This window comes from Anomaloglossus baeobatrachus, chromosome 7 (assembly GCF_048569485.1).
Source record: "Anomaloglossus baeobatrachus isolate aAnoBae1 chromosome 7, aAnoBae1.hap1, whole genome shotgun sequence".
Classification (NCBI taxonomy): Eukaryota; Metazoa; Chordata; class Amphibia; order Anura; family Aromobatidae; genus Anomaloglossus; species Anomaloglossus baeobatrachus.
Window position 1 is genome coordinate 148598540 of NC_134359.1, and position 21601 is coordinate 148620140.

The window sequence follows — 21601 nt, forward strand, 5'->3', positions numbered from 1 at the left end:
CGAGCACCTCACTGGTACTCGGCGCTTGCCGAGTATACCGAGTACTAAGATGCCCGGGTGAGTATCGGCGATCATGCTCGCCCATCCCTTTTCACTGACACTACAGGACCTTGCATGACGTCATAGTCATGTGACCAGTGTGTAGCCAATGAGATAATACAACATTCACACCTGACTGGTCAGATGGTTATGACGTCACAGAAGGTCCCTTAGTCAGTGGTGCTTACCGAGCGGCACAGCGATGATTGGACGCAGAAGCGGCGGGAGACCGAGTCTGCAGAACGTGTCGCGGGACCTGTAAGAATAATGAAAATGTTTATTATTTAATTATATTCTTTTATTTTACAGCTCCCGCGCCCCATCCCAGAACTGTAAAGCCCGAGATCGATGATCGGACGCAAGATCTTGTTATCTCGATCCCGATCTCGATCTTTGCAAAACGATCGGGCAAGTCTTCCAGATCCCGACCATCAGGGGGATTGCCCATCACTAACCATTATCTATGATAAAACCGCAGGTACCTGCGGAAAAGAAGTGAAATGCTACTTCTTTTTTGCTGCAGAAAAGCTGCAGAAATTCTGCAGCAAAACCTATAGGAAGAAAAACGCAGTGTGCGCACAGCATTTTGGTTTTACCATAGATTTTGCTGGGGAAGGACTGCAGAAAGATTATGAATAAAAACCGCACCTTTTCTGCAGCAAAAATCGCCGCAAATCCGCCGCAAAAAAACGCAATGTGTGCACAGGACCTAAAGTAGACATGTGGGAAATGTTATTTATTAACTGTCTTGTGTGACCTAGCTTTCTGGTGTAAAGGGAACCTGTCAACCTGCAATATGCACCCAGAACCATGAGCAGTTCTGGGTGTGAATTGCTTATCGCTGCCTAACCGTCCTTGCACTGTATACACTAGCATGGATAAAGAGAGCTTTAGGAAAAGTATTTCTAAAGATCTTTTATCGTTGCTAATGAGCGAGGGGACTAGTCCCCTGGGCGTTAGTTCCCTTTGCCTGTTGGCTCCATTAGTATGTTAGTATGCTCCTGTGGGCCCCTGTGGGTGTGCTAAGATGCTAATGAATACGCAGCGTCACAGGATGATATCTCACCTCTCCGCTGCCATCATGTCCGATGGGGGATTTCGGCTCAGTGCGTATGTCCCCGGAGTTTGGGTCATGCACACTATGAAGCCGTGCGTACGCATCCTGGCTTCAAACTAAAGTAGTGCGCATGACCCAAACTCCGGGGTCATGCGCAAGGAGCCAAAATCCCCCATCAGACAAGGATTGGTGAGATCATCGTGTGACTCTGCATATTCATTAGCATGTTATCACACCCACAGGGGTGTACTAACATGCTAATGGAGTCGACTGGCAAGGGAACTAACGCCCAGGGGACTAGTCTCCTCACTCATTAGCATACGATATAAGATCTTTAGAAATACTTTTTCTAAATATCCCTTTATCTATGCTAGTGTATACAGGGACGGTTAGGCAGTAGAGATGATCCACCCCTCTAGCGTTCAAGTCCGGTTCGGTTCGTCGAACTCCTTCGAACCCATTGAAAACAATGGCAGGCAAACACATACACATAAAAACACATTAAACATGTACACATACAGTTGTTAAACATTGCCATTACACTTACGGGTCCCTGCGACACGTCCTGCACTCTGTCTCCCGCCGCTTTTCCTTCCGATAATCGCTGCGTCCTCCCGGTAACCAGCACTGATAATAGGACCTTCCGTGATGTCAAAATAGCATGTGACCAGTCACGTGTTTATTATCTCATTGGCTACAGACTGGTCACATGGCTAGACGTCATGCTAGGTCCTGTCAGTGCATCTCTCCGGTACGCGGTGCTTGTTTGTGCATCTCCGTGTACCGGCGAGATGCTCTGGCACATGGTCGGCTTCCCCGTTCCTGCATGTGGGCGCTCTTTACAGAGTCATTTGCGGTGATTTGCGGCATCGGGAATCACGTGATCAGAGCACTGTTGCTATAGTAACCCGCCTGTCAGATTACTTTAGCAACGGTGGCAGCGGTAACGTCACCGCTTACAGCCTGCAGCCTCTGCTCACTCTCACTGAGTGATTAGACTGTACGGGGAGCAGCAGCGTCTTCCTCCCATGCAGCGCTGTCTGATGTAGCAGAGCTGCATGGGTTGAAGAAGAAAGAAGCCAGAAGACCAGGATCATGGAGGGCTGAGAGGGAGTAATATACATGGAGTCTCTAAGTGTGTCTGTGTATTCATTTCTATTAAAGTATTTTTTCTCTGTGTGGAGTCTTTTTTTTTTAACCCTTTATTGGAGATTCTTAATGGCCGGGTCAAACTTGCCTGACATTAAGAATCTCTGGCTTAATACTAGCTAGTAAAACAATGCTAGTATTAACCCATTATTACCCAGCTAGCCACCCAGCTTCAGGACTGCTGGAAGAGTTGGATACAGCGCCAGATGATGGCGCGTCTATGAAAGCGCCATTTTCTGGGGTGGCTGCGGACTGCAATTCGCAGCAGAGGGGCCCAGAAAGCTCGGGCCAACCTGTGCTGCGGGTTCCAATCCCCAGCTGCCTAGTTGTAACAGGTTGGACACAAAAATGGGGCGAAGCCCATGTCGATTTTTTTTTTAATTATTTCATGAAATTCATGAAATAATTAAAAAAAGGGATTCCCTATATTTTTTTTAGTTCCCAGCCGGGTACAGATAGGCAGCTGGGGGTTGGGGCAGCCGTACCTGCCTGCTGTACCTGGCTAGCATACAAAATTATGGCGAAGCCCATTTAATTTTTTTGGGGGGCAAAAAACTCCTGCATACAGTCCTGGATGGAACATGCTGAGCCTTGTAGTTCTGCAGCTGCTGCCTGCTCTCCTCCATACAGACAGACAGCAGCTGCAGAACTACAAGGCTCAGCATACTCCACCAAGAACTGTCTGCAGGATTTTTTTTGCCCCCCCCCCCCAAAAAAAATGTCGTGGGCTTTGCCATGTTTTTGTATGCTAGCCAAGTACAGCAGGCAGCTATGGGCTGCCCCCAACCCCCAGCTGCCTATTTACTGCCTATATACCCGGCTGGGAACCAAAAATATAGGGAAGCCCTTTTTTTAATTATTTCATGAATTAATTAAAAAAAAAATCGACATGGGGTTTGCCCCATTTTTGTGTCCAGCCAGGTACAACTAGGCAGCTGGGGATTGGAATCCGCAGCGCAGGGTGCCCAAGCTTTCTGTGCACTCCTGCTGCGAATTGCAGTCCGCAGCCACCCCAGAAAATGGTGCTTTCCTAGAAGCGCCATCTTCTGGCGCTGTATCCAACTCTTCCCGCTGCCCTGGTGACTGGTGGCTTGCTGGGTAATAATGGGGTTAAGGCTAGCTGTATATTATCAACTGGCCCTAAGCCCGAAATTTATGGTGTCACGCCAATATTAGACATGGCCACCATGAATTTCTAGTACAGATAAAAAAAAAAAAGCACAACACAGAAAAATATTTTTATTAGAAATCCAGCATATAGAAGAACAAGGCGGCAGCTCACTCTGTCAGTTACACGAAACTTTTTATTCTGCGGTTGCAGACATATACAGGAGCAGTGAGGGGGGAGAGAGGAGTGCAGGGGCGAGGAGCGGACGACAGCCTGTTTCGTGCAGTATATCGCTTTCTCGAGTCCTAGGACTCGACAAAGCGCTATACAGCGCGAAACAGGCTGTCGTCCACTCCTCGCCCCTGCACTCCTCTCTCCCCCCTCACTGCTCCTGTATATGTCTGCAACCGCAGAATAAAAAGTTTCGTGTAACTGACAGAGTGAGCTGCCGCCTTGTTCTTCTATATGCTGAATCTCTGAATTCTCTTCATGCTGCTGGCTGAGCACCACTCTGCAAGGCACTATCCACACAGGCGCACGTGCATTCCTGGAACAGCTGAACCATAAAACCTGTGAGTACGGCTCCACTGCCCGGCAGACCTGCTCTGCAGTGCCCGATCTTGCTTTGTTTATTTTTATTAGAAACTAGCTGTACTACCCGGCTTCGCCTGGGTTAATAACTGTTGTTAACAAAATAGAATGTATTAACATTCCCGGGATAGAATGTATAAATAGAATGTATTAACGCCCAGGATAGTAACTGTCTCTCTGTTTTTCTCTTATTCTTTCTGTCTCCCCCTCTGTATATATCTCTGTCTCTCTCTCTCTGTCTCTTTCCCTGTCTGTCTCTGTCTCTTTCTCAGTCTGTCTCAATCTCGTTCCCTGTCTATTTCTTTCCCTGTCTGTCTATCTGTCACTTTCCCTGTCTGTCTCTTTCCCTGTGTCTGTCTTTGTCTTTCTCTTTACCTGTCTGTATCTGTCTCTTAACCTGTCTCTCTCTTTCCCTCTCCTTCCCTGTCTGTCTCTTTCCCGGTCAGTCTGTCTCTTTGTCTGTGTGTGGCTCTCTGTGTCTGTCTCTTACCCTGTCTATGTCTGTTTCTTACCCTGTCTGTGTCTGCCTCTTTCCCTGGCTTCATTGTGACACACCAACATTCCATTTAAGGGCGTGGCTGCGCATTTTTCTGACATTCTGGCTGCACTGTGGCTCCCAGCTCCATTCGCTTTAATGGAGGCAGGTTTTTTGGTGAATAACTAAAGCGTGTGGTTAAAATTTCCCCTCAAAACATAGCCTATGACGCTCTCGGGGTCCAGAAGTGTGAGTGTGCAAAATTTTGTGGCTGTAGCTGCGACGGTGCAGATGCCAATCCCGGACACACGCACGCACACACACACACACACACACACACACACACACACACACACACACACACACACACACATTCAGCTTTATATATTAGATAAAACACAACACAATTAGTGACTCCATCTTTATTGAAATAAAGAACCCCCTCTCTGCAGTAATCCTGGGTTAAGGGTCCCGCGCCGTCCAATCCGGATCCAATATCATCTGATCGGTTTGCTGGAAGGCAAAGTAATCAGATGATGTCAGGTTCAAGGGCCTGAATCACATGACACAACAGCCGATTGTATAAACGGCCCCCTCACGCGTTGCCCGCTCGGCCATGCCCCCTCACGCGTTGCCCGCTCGGCCACACCCCCTCACGCGGTGCCCGCTCGGCCACGCCCCCTCACACGTTGCCCGCTCGGCCACGGCCCCTCGCGCGTTGCCCGCTCGGCCACGCCCCCTCACGCGTTGCCCGCTCAGCACACACTTGGGGGGATGAAGCACGAGGAGGGGTGCGCAGCATGGGGGGCTGAAGCATAGGGAATGGAGCATGATGGGGGTGTGCACCATGGAGGATGGAGCAGATGGGAGTGCGCAGCATGGGGGATAGAGCACGATGGTAGGTGCGCAGTGTAGGGGATGGAGCATGATGAGTGTGTGCAGCATGGGGGGGTGAAGCATGGAGGATGAATCACGATGGGGTGCGCAGCATGGGGGATGGAGCACGATGGAGGTGCGCAGCATGGGGGATGGAGCACAATGGGGGTGCGCAGTATAGCGGATGGAGCACGATGGGGGTGCGCAGCATGGAGGATGGAGCACAATGGGGATGCACACCTTCCCCCAAAACATACACACAGACACCGCCACACACGCACCGCACAACACACCACACACACACACTGGGAACCACAAACATCACCCTACACAGACACCCACACAAACAGACAACGCCACACACAACGCGGCACACACAAATATACGCACACACCGCGTAACACACACACACACTGCACAAAACATACCTCCCCCAAAACACACACGCACCCCACACACACACCCACACACAAACCGCGCAACTCACACAGCACCATACACACAATGCTGCAAAGACACAGCACTCCACAAACAACGCAACACACACAAAGCAACAGACAAAGAACACTGCTCCACTGCTGAGGAGAGAGAGGGAAAGAGAGCGAGAAAGAGAGCGAGAGAGAGCGAGAAAGAGGGGAAAAGAGAGAGGGATTAAAAGAGGGAAAAAGAGAGAAGGGGGAGAAAGCGAGAGAGAAAAAAGAGAGGAAGAGAGAAAAAGAGAAGAGAGAGGAGAGAGAGAAAAGAGAGAGAAGAGAGAAAGGAGAGAGCAATGCAGCCTCATTCAGTGAACTGCTCCGATTTTAGAGGTGTGTCCCGTGGCTCACAGCTGATGTCCGGCTCCTCCCCTCAGGGCATAATTAAATTAAATTATAATTATAATAATTATAATTTAAAATTTAAAAATTAAATTAAATTCTTTACTGGGACAGCCGGGACTTGAACTCGTGAAGTAATTCTCCTTAGGCAGTAGCGCTAACCATTGAGCCACTGCCTCTAATCAGAAGCATACAAAGATTTGGTTATCTTGACCTCTTCATTGCAGAGTGAAGTCTCCAGTGACAGCGCTGCTCACTTCAGGTGCTGCGTGGAGAGGACACAGAGCGCTCGTGTTATACGGCGCTTCCTGTCATCTTCATGTAGCAGAGCTGACAGTGTCATGTGGATTACTTTGGACCTGAATTGTTGTTTAGGGATTAATAAAGAGGTAAATGAGGGTGTTGTTTTGTCTTTTATTCCAAATAAAGGATTTTTCGTTGTGTGTATTTATTTACCTTCACTTACAGGTTAATCATGGAAGGTATCTCGGGGAGACGCCTGCCATGATTAACCCCGTTATTACCCCGATTGCCACCGCACCTGGTCAATTCGGGATGAGCTGGGTTGAGTCCCGGGACTGTCGCATCTAATGGATGCGGCAATTCCAGGCGGCTGCTGGGTGATATTATTAGGGTGGTGGGCTCCCCATAACGTGGCGCTCCCCATCTTGACAATACCAGCCTCCAGCCGTGTGGCTTTATCCTGGCTGGTATCACAATTGGGGGGGGGACCACAGTTTTTTTTTTTTTAATTATTTATTTTATTGCATGATATAGACACGCCCGCCGGTGGCTGTGATTGGTTGCAGTGAGACAGCTGTCACTCATCGTGGGGGCGTGTCTGACTGCAACCAATCATGGACGCCGGTGGGCGGGGAAAGCAGGGAATACCTGATTGAATAATGAAGCTGCAGCCATTTACAAAAGAGGAATAGCTGCCGGAGATTTGTGACAGCCATGCAGCGAGGCGCCCGTGATCGGTGAGTAGGAAAGAGAGAGGGAGTGTGCTGGGAACACCGGATGCATGCAGATACGCAACGTGCGCACATACTTATTGTGAAAAGCCACGCTTTTGGTGATCGAATCGTCCTGGAACGGTAAGTCGAACTGCCGAGCTTTAAGCAAATCGTTCGAGTTCGTCGAACGACTCGAACACCGCCCAAAATCACTCGAACTTTAAATTGGCGAACCGTTCGACTCGAACATCGCTCAACTCTATTAGGCAGGGATTAGCAATATGCACCTAGAACTGCTCGTGGTTCTGGGTGCAAATTGGGCCTGACAGGTTCCCTTTAAGGGCATAAAAGTTAAAAGTTTGAAAATTGTGACATTTTCTAAATTTTTGACAAATTTCCAATATTTTCACAAATAAACAATAAAAGAAAATATCGTCCTTAATTTACAACTAACATGAAATATAATATGTCACAATAAAAACAATCTCAGAATCACTGAGATATGTTGAAGTGTTCCAGAGCTATTAACTTAAGTGACACTAATCAGAATTTAAAAAAATTGGCCTGGTTAGGATGGGAATTGGGGGGTGATGGGGTTAATTTACAATTTTTTATTTATTTATATTTTATAAAGTATAAGATATTTGTTTTACTTTGTTTTTATTTTACAGTTCTCCTGCTCAGGATGCACCAGTTATCTTCATCCACAGTCTGTCTGCTATCTAGCTCCCAAGTGATAACTGCGGTGGTCAGTGTTGTCAAGGAACTTGTAGAGAATGCCTTAGACGCATTTGCTACGAATGTTGAGGTGAAACTGGTATGTTGTTGTTTTTTTTTCTGTAATTACATGGACATCTCATTCTGATGTTTCTCCCTGGCCTTTCATTTTTTGGCTGAGGTCACACTGGAGAAATGGATCTACAGTATCTCATAATGGACACACAATGTGCAAGACATTTCCATTATTCTTTAATTGGGTCTATTAAGTGAACCTCTTAGACTGCTTTCACACATCATTTTTTTGCCATCAGGCACAATCTGGCAAAAACATGAAAAAACGCATCCGATGTCTGTTGCCGCCGGATGCGTTTTTTCCCCCATAGACTTCTATTAGCGCCGGATTGTGCCGGATGGCCTTGCGTTCCATCCACCTTTCGCCGGATCCGGCAAAATTTGCTTGTCCGGCGGCTGGATGGAACGTTGAAGGGAACGTTTTTTGTCTCCAGCGAAAAAATGGATTGCGCCACATCCGGCGCTGTACGTTTTTTTTTTTATAATAGAAGCCTATGGGCGCCGGATTCGTTGTCATTCGTCATATGCCGGAAACAATCGATGGATCCGGTTTTTGTTTCTGGGCATGCCCAGATGTTGTGTAAATAGTCAGTCTCTCTCTGTCAGTCTCTCTCTGTCAGTCTCTCTCTGTCTCTCTCTTTCTGTCTCTCTCTTTCTGTCTCTCTTTTTCTGTCTCTCTCAGTCAGTCTCTCTCTTTCTGTCTCTCTCAGTCTCTCTCTGTCTCTCTCTCAGTCAGTCTCTCTCTGTCTCTCTCTCTTTCTGTCTCTCTCTTTCTCGGTCTCGGTCTCTCGGTCTCTTTGTCTCGGTCTCTTCTGTCTGTCTCTCTCGGTCTCTCTGTCTCTGTCTCTCTGTCTCTCTGTCTCTCTTGGTCTGTCTCTCTGTCTCTGTCTTTCTCGGTCTCTCTCTGTCTCGGTCTCTCTCTGTCTCGGTCTCTCTCTCTGTCTCGGTCTCTCTGTCTCTCTCGGTCTCTCTCTCTGTCTCTCTCGGTCTCTCTCTCGGTCTCTCTCGGTCTCTCTCTCGGTCTCTCCCTGTCTCTCTCTCTGTCTCTCTCTGTCTCTCATGGTCTGTCTCTCTCTGTCTCGGTCTCTCTCTCTGTCTCGGTCTCTCTGTCTCTCTCGGTCTCTCTCTCTGTCTCTCTCGGTATCTCTCTCTGTCTCTCTCGGTATCTCTCTCTGTCTCTCTCGGTCTCTCTCTCTGTCTCTCTCGGTCTCTCTCTCTGTCTCTCTCGGTCTCTCTCTCTGTCTCTCTCGGTCTCTCTCTCTGTCTCTCTCGGTCTCTCTCTCTGTCTCTCTCGGTCTCTCTCTTTGTCTCTCTCGGTCTCTCTTTGTCTCTCTCGGTCTCTCTTTGTCTCTCTCGGTCTCTCTCTTTGTCTCTCTCGGTCTCTCTCTCTCTGTCTCGGTCTCTCTCTCTCTGTCTCGGTCTCTCTCTCTCTGTCTCTCTCGGTCTCTCTCTCTCTGTCTCTCTCTCTCTGTCTCTCTCGGTCTCTCTCTCTCTGTCTCAGTCTCTCTCTCTCTGTCTCTCTCAGTCTCTCTCTCTCTGTCTCGGTCTCTCTCTCTGTCTCAGTCTCTCTCTCTCTGTCTCGGTCTCTCTCTCTGTCTCGGTCTCTCTCTCTCTGTCTCTCTCGGTCTCTCTCTCTGTCTCTCTCGGTCTCTCTCTCTGTCTCTCTCGGTCTCTCTCTCTGTCTCTCTCGGTCTCTCTGTCTCTCTCGGTCTCTCTCTCTGTCTCTCTCGGTCTCTCTCTCTCTCTGTCTCGGTCTATTGGTCTCGGTCTCTCGGTCTCTTCTGTCTGTATCTCTCTCTCTCGGTCTCTCTCTCTGTCTCTCTCGGTCTCTCTCTCTGTCTCTCTCGGTCTCTCTCTCTGTCTCTCTCGGTCTCTCTCTCTGTCTCTCTCGGTCTCTCTCTCTGTCTCTCTCGGTCTCTCTCTCGGTCTCTTTCGGTCTCTCTCTCGGTCTCTCTCTCGGTCTCTCTCTCGGTCTCTCTCTCGGTCTCTCTCTCGGTCTCTCTCTCGGTCTCTCTCTCGGTCTCTCTCTCTGTCTCTCTCTCTGTCTCTCTCTCTGTCTCTCTCTCTGTCTCTCTCTCGGTCTCTCTCTCGGTCTCTCTCTCTGTCTCTCTCTCTGTCTCTCTCTCGGTCTCTCTCTCGGTCTCTCTCTCTGTCTCTCTCTCTGTCTCTCTCTCGGTCTCTCTCTCGGTCTCTCTCTCGGTCTCTCTCTCGGTCTCTCTCTCGGTCTCTCTCTTGGTCTCTCTCTCGGTCTCTCTCTCGGTCTCTCTCTCGGTCTCTCTCTCGGTCTCTCTCTCGGTCTCTCTCTCGGTCTCTCTCGGTCTCTCTCTCTGTCTCTGTCGGTCTCTCTCTCTGTCTCTGTCGGTCTCTCTCTCTGTCTCTGTCGGTCTCTCTCTCTGTCTCTGTCGGTCTCTCTCTCTGTCTCTGTCGGTCTCTCTCTCTGTCTCTCTCGGTCTCTCTCTCTGTCTCTCTCGGTCTCTCTCTCTGTCTCTCTCGGTCTCTCTCTCGGTCTCGGTCTCTCTCTCGGTCTCGGTCTCTCTCGGTCTCTCTCGGTCTCGGTCTCTCTCGGTCTCTCTCGGTCTCGGTCTCTCTCGGTCTCTCTCGGTCTCGGTCTCTCTCGGTCTCGGTCTCTCTCGGTCTCTCTCTCTCTGTTTCTCTCTCTCTGTCGGTCGGTCTCTCCCTCCCTCCTTTATACTCACCGATCACGGGTGCGGCGCTGCACGGCTGTTACACTTCTGGCGGCTTTTACTCTTTTGAAAATGCCGGCCGCTCATTATTCCATCTCATATTCCCTGCTTCCCCCGCCCACCGGCGCCTTTGTTTGGTTGCAGTCACACGCCCCCACGCTGAGTGACAGCTGTCTCACTGGAACCAATCACAGCCGCCGATGGGCGGGTCTATATAGTGCAGTAAAATAAATAATTAATAATAATAATCCATTAGATGCGGCGGTCCCGGGACTCTACCCAGCTCATCCCGAATTGCCCTGGTGCGGAGGCAATCGGGGTAATAAAGGAGTTAATGGTAGCCCATAGCTGCCAGGAAGTCCTAGGTTAATCATGGCAGGCGTCTATGAGACACCCGTAATGATTAACCTGTAAGTAAAATTAAATAAACACATACACCCGAAAAATCCTTTATTTGAGATAAAAGACAAAAACGACCCTCTTTCACCACTTTATTAACCCCCAAATACCCCTCCAGGTCCGGCATAATCTACACTAGGTCCCACGACGCTTTCAGCTCTGCTACATGAAGCTGACAGGAGAGGCAGTAGAACACACCCACTCCTGTGAGCTCCACGCAGCAACTGAAGGGAATCGCGTTGTCAGCGCTGACGTTACTCAGGTATTGCCGGTGTGTGTGCGGTGATGATGGGTGCGGTTGTCTGTGTTGTGATGATGGGTGCGGTAGTATGTGGTGTGATGATGGGTGCGGTAGTATGTGGTGTGATGATGGGTGTGGTAGTGTGTGCGGTGATGATGGGTACTAGTACTCTAGCAGGATACAGCTAAACCCCCACTAAAGTGGAAGGGTCACAGGTGCAGGAGGAGCAAATCACACACACACACCTCCATGGAATGGAGGAGGGCGATTGCTAGATGATAAAACTGCACACTAGTGGCTTGCATAGAGCGCTGTTCACATATGCAGATAACACAGTCACAAACCCGCAGCCTATTAGGTGACGCCCATACTATTAGATCAGGCGGGCTGCCAATCCGTACCCCACTGTGTATCACGCACGGACAGACACTCTACAGTGCAAGGCCCAACAGAAAGGGGCCTGGCTGTATCCTGTCCAAAAAAATAAATATGAGGTTTTTGTTTGTATTTATGGCCAGAAAAACGTAAGCCTACAACCCGCGTCACGGTACCTCATGCTTGTAGCTCCCTACACTAAATATAAACATAGCAACAAAAAGAGGAAAATATCCTCCAAAAATTAAGTATTACTTACAGCAAGATGGGCTGCAGTGTGTACATCGCCCTGGCCAAAAACTAGTACTCTAGCAGGATACAGCTAAACCCCCACTAAAGTGGAAGCGTCACAGGTGCAGGAGGAGCAAATCACACACACACCTCCATGGAATGGAGGAGGGCGATTGCTAGATGCAGCTCGCCTGATCTACTAGTATGGGCATCACCTAATAGGCTGCGGGTTTGTGACTGTGTTATCTGCATATGTGTACAGTGCTCTATGCAAGCCACTAGTGTGCAGTTTTATCATCTAGCAATCGCCCTCCTCCATTCCATGGAGGTGTGTGTGTGATTTGCTCCTCCTGCACCTGTGACGCTTCCACTTTAATGGGGGTTTAGCTGTTTCCTGCTAGAGTACTAGTTTTTGGCCAGGGCGATGTACACACTGCAGCCCATCTTGCTGTAAGTAATACTTAATTTTTGGAGGATATTTTCCTCTTTTTTTTGCTATGTTTATAGTGCCGATGTGTGCAGTGATAATGGGAGCGGTAGTGCCGGTGTGTGCAGTGATGATGGGTGTGGTAGTACCAGTGTGTGTGGTGATGATGGGAGCGTTAGTGCCTGTGTGTGCAGTGATGATGGGTGTGGTAATGATGGGGGCGGTAGTGTCGGTGTGTGCAGTGATGATGGGAGCGGTAGTGCGGGTTTGTGAAGTGATAATGGGATCTCTTTCTCTCTCTCAGCATGAAAAAGAAAAAAAAAAAAACAACAAATCTGTTTTTTGTTGGATTCGTCGGATCAGTTTTACACAATCTGCGACGGATCTGTTGCATCAGGCACAAGCCGGATTGTGGATACTACCAAAACCAACCTCTTATACTTGGTTGGAAAGGAAGTGACAACACACTCAATTAATAGAGAAGTAGAAAAGCTTTATTTCAATAATTTCTAGCAAATAATTAAAAACAGGAAAACACCCAAGCGGGACATGTGATCCCAGGACAAAAACAGATAGCGTTAATTTACAATCAAAATATTCACAAGGAATTAGTGCGATTTATTAACAATCCATTGGTTAAATAGCCGTATAATAAAAAAATGCTAGAATATCACCTTATTTATAATTGACAAACAATCTTTGGTCCATATAATTAATTAATCTCATATTGGCATAAGGGATCATTATATAACAAGTGGGATCCATTCCCACATAAATGATTTTAACATAGTATTCCAGAATTGATTACCTTGCAACATATGAGATCAATAATCATATGTTAGTCCAAATCCTAAACCAGAAACCACCCAGGCAAAAGCTGTTTAATTTATAGCTATAATAAGGTGAAATTGCCTGAGAGTGAGTCTAGAAAGGAGTCAGCAGATCATATGTTATATATATACACTGACCCTCGTTTTAAGGATAACTCAAAAGGATTTATTCTATATTTACCTATGAATGAAATCTGATCACCTGGCCATATGTCCCGCCACTCCTGACGCCGTTTCGCCTCGCTTCTTTAAAAGGGGCGTGTCAAGGTGGGGAGATGTCCGGGTTCATATACTGGATGTTCAGCCAATGACGGCGGGGATTGAACAAGCCTCCAATACGCCCCCATCACATGACTTCGGCATTGACGGTGCATGTGATTATCTCCGCCTACCTCCACATACTGGAACTTCCGTGATTGCGCACGCTGGACCGCAAACGTGAAACGCTTCAGGTCACTTGATGTGCGCAGCAGGACGTTCGAGGAACTGAGACCAACACATGTGCACTGCCAGAGGGCTGGATACCGCTGCATCAAACGGGAATTATTATACCATATAGCATCCACATATAATGGGTTTCAAACATGCCAATGTATATATTTCTCAAAAGGAAACATTAGTTCAATGCAATTTATATCTCATGCATGTTGTTTGTACATATTTTTATAAAAATCACATTTATATTTATAAAAATACTTTAGATGTTTTTTATATAAACACCCGCTTAACCCTTTCACGACCATGGACGGAAAGATCCGTCATGGTGCCCTGGGCCTCCCTTAACACAAACCGCAGATTCGGGGAGGACGGGACCTGTACCTGACCTCAGGAGGGGTGGTGCCTCCTCCCCGGACCTACGGAGGCTGTGATTGGCAGACGAACGCTCAACCAATCACAGCCACTGTAATGTTCCAGCCATTTAAAGTGACTGAAACATTGAAATCCAGCCATGGTCAGTGCAGCTGTAGCACTGGCCATTGGCTGGAGCTGGGTGACCTCACTGGATCACCCTCCCCCAGCTCCATTAGCTCTGATTGGAGAGATCGGCCTTGTGACCGATCTCTCCAATCAGAGTGGACCTGTTGCCGGTGACCGCCCCCATCAGCTTCACTTGTCGGTCCCTGCAGCACGCCAGCACAGTGAGTGTATACAGTGCAATGGCAGGGTGACAAGCTCCGGTCCCATGCTGTTATGTGACCGGAGCATGGGACCCGGAAGTTGCCGCGCCGCCATTGCACTGTATGAAACCGGCCAAAAGCCTCCCGATCCGCTGCCGCCCTCCATCTGCCACAGTGCCACTGCTCCCCCCCGATCTGCCCGGCCCCTCCCCCTCGCGATCGGTGCCTGTCCCCTCTCCTCCTTTATGTGCTGCGCGCTCCCTCTCCTCCGTTATGTGCTGCCCGGCCCCTCCCCCTCGTGATCGGTGCCCGCCCCCTCTCTGTTATGTGCTGTCTGCCCCCTCTCCTCCGTTATGTGCTGCGCTCTCCCTCTCCTCCGTTATGTGCTGCCCGGCCCCTCCCCCTCGTGATCGGCTGCCCGCCCCCTCTCCTCCGTTATGTGCTGCACGCTCCCCCCCACCTCTCACCCCCGTGATCGGCTACCCGCCCCTTCCCCTGTCACCCCCGTGATCTGTGCTCCCTCCCCTGTCACCCCCGTGATCTGTGCTCCCTCCCCTGTCACCCCCGTGATCTGTGCTCCCTCCCCTGTCACCCCCCGTGATCTGTGCTCCCTCCCCTGTCACCCCCGTGATGTGTGCTCCCTCCCCTGTCACCCCCGTGATGTGTGCTCCCTCCCCTGTCACCCCCGTGATGTGTGCTCCCTCCCCTGTCACCCCCGTGATGTGTGCTCCCTCCCCTGTCACCCCCGTGATGTGTGCTCCCTCCCCTGTCACCCCCGTGATGTGTGCTGCCTCCCCTGTCACCCCCGTGATGTGTGCTGCCTCCCCTGTCACCCCCGTGATGTGTGCTGCCTCCCCTGTCACCCCCGTGATGTGTGCTCCCTCCCCTGTCACCCCCGTGATGTGTGCTCCCTCCCCTGTCACCCCCGTGATGTGTGTTCCCTCCCCTGTCACCCCCGTGATGATGTGTGCTCCCTCACCTGTCACCCCCGTAATCTGCTGTCCGCTCTCCCTCCACCTCTCACCCCCGTGATCTGTGCTCTGCTCATCTGTCTCCCCCGTGATCTGCGCTGCGCTCCCTCTCCCACCTCTCACCCTCCCCTATCTGCTGTCTCCTTCATCTCCTGTGATCCTGCTGCCTAGATCCATCCTGTAGGGTAACTATCCCCAATCTCACCTCCCACTCCCCTTCCCTCCCATCCCCCCATCCCCCCTTCCCCCCAATCTCTGCCGCTCCTGCATCCTCTCCCATCTGCCCCCACCCTATCCCAGCCACCGCCGTCTCACATTCACAGATGCTCCCTTTATATGCCGCTGCCCCCCATCTGCTGCCACCCCCCCATCTGCCACCCCCCATCTGCCGCTGTTCTGATCCATCCTGTAAGGACTGTTCGTGGCTCTTTTCTATCCCCAATCGCATCTCCCACTCCCTCCCCACCCCCCCTCCTCCCCCACCTGCTTGCCACCAAGTGCTGATTAGCTACGTGATTGGCTGATCAGGTACGTAATTGTTGCTCTAGTTTTTGCTTTTTTTTGTGCACCCCAAATAAAAAAAACAAAACAAAACAAAACTTGAACAATTAGGTACCTGATCAGCAATCGTCCTGCAGTCGTACTCGACTTTGGACAGGACTTCTTTTTTCCATGCCACCTAGTCCCCTCCCCCTTTTTTGCAGAACATTTGTGCGTGCGCCCTATTTTTTTTCGATGCCATGGGGGTCTAGTTTCCAAAATGGGGTCACGTGTTGGGGCTCCACTGTTTCGGCACTTCAGGGGGTCTCCAAAACACAACATGGAATACGCTAATTATCCCAGTCAATTTTGCGTTTGAAACGTCAAATGACGCTCCTTGCATTCTGCTGCTGTGCGCCCAAACATTTGATTTCCACAACATATGAGGTGTCTGTTTTACTCAGGAGAAATTGCACAATACATTTTATGGTGCAATTTTTCCTGATACCCTTGTGAAAAAAAAGCTACCTGGTTGAAGTAACAATTTTGTGGTAAAAAAAAAAAAATGTATTTTCACGGCTCAACTCTATTAATTTTTGTGAAGCCCCCAGAGGTTTAAAGTGCTCAATAAACATCTAGATAAATTCCATGAGGGGTCTAGTTTCCAAAATGGGGTCACGTGGGGGAGCTCCACTGTTTCGGCACCTCAGGGGCTCTCCGAACGCAACATGGTGCGGCTAACGATTCCAGCTAATTTTCTGTTCAAAAAGTCAAATGACGCTCCTTCCCTTCCGAGTCCTGCCGTGCGCCCAAACAGTGTTTTTTGCCACATATGAGGTATCTGCGTGCTCAGAAGAAATTGCCCAACAAATTTTGGGGGTTCATTTAATCCTGCTACCCTTGTGAATATGCAATATTTGAGGCTAAATTAACATTTTTGTTGCAAAAAGTAAAATGTTCATTTTTTTCCTTCCACATTACTTTGGTTACTGTGAAGCACCTGAAGGGTTAATAACCTTCTTGAATGTGGTTTTGAGTAGCCTGAGGGGTCCAGTTTTTGGAATGGTTTCACTTTTGGGTGTTTTGTGTCATGTAGACCTTTCAAAATCGCTTCAAATGTGATGTGGTCCCTAAAAAAAAGTAGCTTTGTAAATTTTGTTGTAAAAATGAGAAATTGCTCATAAACTTTGAACCCCTATAACTTCCTTACATTTTTTTTTTCCCAAAATTGTTCTGATGTAAAGTAGACATGTGGGAAATGTTATTCATTAATTATTTTGTGTCATATGTCTCGTTGGTTTTAGAACATAAAAATTTAAAGTTTGAAAGTTACAAAATTTTCGCGAAATTTCCATTTTTTTCACAAAGAAACGCAAAAAATATCGGCCTAAATTTGCCACTAACATGAAGCCCAATATGACACGAGAAAACAGTCTCAGAATCACCGGGATCAGTTGAAGTGTTCCAGAGTTATAACCTCATAAAGTGACACTGGTCAAAATTGCAAAAAATGTCCAGGTCTTTAGGGTCAAAATAGGCTTGGGGCTGAAGGGGCTAATACCAGAATTGAAAACATGGTTAAGTGCTGTAATCAACTACATATAATGTCCAGGTCTTTAGGGTCAAAATAGGCTTGGGGCTGAAGGGGCTAATACCAGAATTGAAAACATGGTTAAGTGTTGTAATCAACTACATATAAATTATGTCAATCGGCTAATAACGTACTGTCATATCAAGATACCCATCATATTTTATATAGTTGAACATTACTCCACCGATATTCCAACACTTGTACATATGCAAATCATGTTATATTGATTTTTGCAATTGATGACATGTAGATGACTGAATCTTCCTTTTTCAAAAATTATCACAAAAGTATCCCGGTTCAGCTCTTATTGATTGTAGAGAAAAAAACGTAGGTCCATTATTATATATGACTCAGTCATTAAATGCTGACTCGTTAATTGAACATCTGGAACAGCAAAAAAAAAATGTTAAAAACAAGCCGACTAAAACCATACCCACCCATAAACAAACCTCAAATTGACAATATACATATCTCAGAACACTAGACAGTTTAAGGCCCATCATAAAAAGGCACCAAAGCCACTGTTTTCATTCAGTCCCTGTGGGACTAACGACCCCAGCCTGTAGATCCATCTACATTCCAATTTGGCCAATGCCTGACCAAGGTCACCTCCTCTCGGTCCAAGGCATATTTGGTCAATAACCCGAAATTTTAAACAGTTTGGTTACAGGTGTGGTACCTCTTGAAATGCCTTGGTATGGTTTTTAATACGGTCAGATCTTCTATTGTGCATTACTGATGTCTTTTAGATGTTCTAGGGCTCTTACTTTAAATTCCCGTGTGGTTAGACCAATGTATTTTTTGGCATAGGGGCAGTCAGCCTGATAAATTACCCCACTTGACGCACAATTCAGTATTTTCCAAATACTAAATGTGCGTGTTCCATCATGGTTTTTGAAAATTTTTGTTTTCACACAATTACCGCATGCCTTACACTTTCCACACTGGTAAAAGCCATTGAGAGTTGAGCACACCTCCCCTCTTGGTCTTTTGATTAGCCTCATAGTGGCTGTGCACAAGAATATCCTGCAAAGAACGTCTTGCCACTATTGATGATTTAGGTGTTATATAATTCCTTAGAATGGGGTTCGTCAATAAGACCTTCCAATGTTTTCTCTAATGTGGTTTTTAAATTACCCCACTGGGAATTATAAGACCTATAAATAATTGACCAGTGCACATCTCGTATCATATTATATGCCACTCCGTAATAGACTTAGAGACAATAAGAGAAAGACAGGAGCAATCATAGGTTAATTATAAAAATAACAACTTTATTAAGTATATAAATATACCATGGGCGCAGCTGTGCTACTTCGTACGCAAACCTCTTTCTCGGTTACTGAGAGAGGGGTTTGTTTGTTGACGGAGGTGCATGGGCTGCCCCCATGGTTTCTAGGTGGGTGAGATACATAGATGATCTGTTGATCATCTGGCAGGGTAACATCTCCCAACTCGAGGTTTTCATGGATCAGCTCAATGCCAATGACTTAAACATCAAGTTGACGTATAACTATAGCGACCGTGGAGTTGAATTTTTGGACATTGCCGCCAGATGAGGTTGGTTCACTAGAAACAGATGTTTATAGGAAGCCAATATCTGTGAATGCATTATTACATGCTACTTCTGCCCATACCAGCTCCACTGTACGCGCCATCCCAGTTGGCCAGTATCTCACAGTGAGACGAATCTGCTCCCAGGACAATCGATTTGAACATCGGGCACAATATTTGATAATGAGATTCAAAAATCGTGGTTACAGTGGACGTTGTCTAAAAAAGGCCTATCAGAGAGCCAGATCAGTGTCCAGAATGAACTTTTACACGGGGGAAGGGATGGGAAAGGGTCTTCTCAAAATATTCGTTTTATTTCCACTTATAATGTGAAATAATGTGAAATAGCAGGAGATGAGGGGGGATCTTGACTAAGTTTTGGTCAGTCCTACAATCTGACCCTTCATTGAAATCATGTCTACCTCCAGTACCTCTTATGACTGCAAGACGGTGCAAGAATCTTAAAGATTATTTAGTCAAGAGCCACTATATACCTCCTAGAGTTGTGAATCTGTTTGGCTCTTTGGGCCCCGTCTAGGGTTGCTTTCCATGTGGTCGCTGTGTCTCCTGCCCTAATGTCTTTCACTGCTCTTAGTTCCAAGCCAGTGGTGGGACTAGAAATTTCCAAATCAAGGAAAACATTTCCTGCACCACCATGAATGTCGTCTATCATGCTACCTGTGGTTGCAATAAAATTTACATTGGCAAGACATCAAAGGAGCTCAGGGTAAGAGAGCATGTGAGAGACATTGGGGCAGCAGTGACGGAGACTAATGTGGCTGAATTGAAGACCATTCCCCCGCCACTTTAAGATATTTTCATGGATGCAATCCTAAGTCATTCAAAGTAAAGGGAATTGATGTGGTTCATTATGGTATGAGGGGGGATATAAAAAAAACTCTTGGCCCAGCGGGAGATGAAATGGATCATAATGCTAGACACAGTGACCCCGAAGGGCCTAAATGAGGCATTCAATTCTGCTCCCTTTCTATAAATCCTCTGTGTACTTTTGGTTCATATTGCACCGTTCTTCTTTTTCTTTTTTCTTTTATTTTATAATTGATCAATGTGCTATTGTTGAACCCCTTTTTGTTTCTAAATTTACATCTCTTGCCGTTCTAGGACCTAATTTTATATAAATATGGACCAAAATGAAAGAAAATCCTCACCTCTCATCAAAACATGAACTGATGCACTGCCGCTTTAAGAGGACTGGATGTGAATCCTTATTTAAATTTTACTGTTTAATTTTGGTTGATGTCTAATATAAGGATATTATCCACTTTCTTATGAATTGGTACAGTTATGGAAATAATTTTGGGTATCAGGATATGTGCACATATGGGTTGTTTATATATCACGGTGTCCTGCTCTCTGGTTGTGCGTGCTGCACGGCTATTTCACCTCTCCATCTACTCAGCATCTCACAAAAGTAGGTGGGGTTTGCCTGGCGTCCTTGGTTACCGGGGGCTTTGGGCACTCCCTCCCACTGAAGAGCCCCTCCCTCCAGAGCCCTACCAAATTAACAGCCAGGAAACTATTTCCTTGTCAGGAGATGTAACAGGTACCTTTCAATTATCTTACAACACCTTTTCCCAGCTCTTCAAACACCCCCTGCGTAGCCAGAGACTCTCCGACTACAATCTGTATACACAGGGGCAAAGTACAAGTTTCCTGCAGGAATATAGCTTTGCTGATCAAAAGGCCAGGGCAGCCGTATTGTCTCTGTTGGGGAATTATTAATATTGCGAGATACATATGTCCCGCAGATATGGTGGGTATACCACTGATCTTGAAATTCCATAACGCACATCTCACATATTTAAGCTTAATCGTAGGACATACGGAAGAGCCACAAATTGATATCTGCCCCCCAGAACATGCCAGATCCCCCTTGTGTGGTATCCACCTTCTGCTAAAATCCTAAAATAAAATATGACGGCAATATCGTCCGCGTGGGATGCTCCCACACGGAGATATATGGACCATGAGGATTCCATAATTTTGGAAGAGGGGAAAACCCCCCTCCCTTACATAATGTCAGTAGAAGTAAGGGCTACGGGTCAGACAGAGGTTAAAAAAGCCAGTGTCTTAGTACACTCTGTGTCAATGCCAGAGGATATACATTCTGTGTATAGGATTGTCCATTTCCAAGGGGCTGCCTCTTCCCCTATATCTGAGCCATAATCCGTGAACAGGTGTAGTAATCTTTCATTTTTGTTCACTTTTATTTTTATGTAATTGTATACTGTACTTGTATTGTTCCCTCTTGTAAATTCTTGTATATTTTTATAAACACTGCCTATTTTCGGATTAAATATATAAATTGTAATAGTTTCTTTCCTCATGCTCTATATTTATAAATCCAAAACCCGAAGGGCCTTATGCTATATGTAATGGGTGTCCAAACTTCCTGTACCAAGCTTCGGTGGTGGCAGCAGAATTATTGTGCTGTAGAATTATTGAGGTGCTATCATTAAGGGTACCGGTGTAAATATATATTCCATTAGCGGGAATCTGTGATATATACATTTACCCTTGCTGTGAGACCTCCAATATTTGACATTATTAGCTCAGTAGCCTCATTTACTTATTGTCCGGCAGTTCCAAAATTGACCTGACACTAAGGGGGCGCTAGAGAGTAGTCATGTTCTTGACAAATCTGTGAACAGCTGCGGGATATGTGAGTGACTCCCCCGGCTGTTCATGACAAATTGGTGGCAGCGGTGGGATATAGAAAATTAGTGATCTGGTTTGAGCAATCATCCCTTTCGCTAAAAAGTTGCAAACGTTTTGAGGATCAAACTCGGTGTTTAAATATACCTGGAACAATACTGTACAT

General features: G+C 47.1%; 1 protein-coding gene across 4 annotated transcripts in view; it reads left to right on the top strand.

Annotated features, from left to right (window-relative positions):
- Positions 1–21601, top strand: part of PMS1 (PMS1 homolog 1, mismatch repair system component) — a 929444-nt gene that overhangs the window by 136356 nt on the left and 771487 nt on the right. For 2 of the 4 annotated variants that reach the window (XM_075317755.1, XM_075317759.1), the window contains exon 2: positions 7738–7883. The exons of 1 other annotated variant lie outside the window; for it this stretch is intronic. In XM_075317755.1, coding sequence (XP_075173870.1) covers positions 7752–7883 — 132 coding nt within the window. In that variant the 5' untranslated portion in view covers positions 7738–7751. Of the gene's footprint in view, positions 1–7737; positions 7884–21601 lie in introns of those variants that run through there. One more of the 4 variants, XM_075317758.1, reaches the window with a different exon arrangement.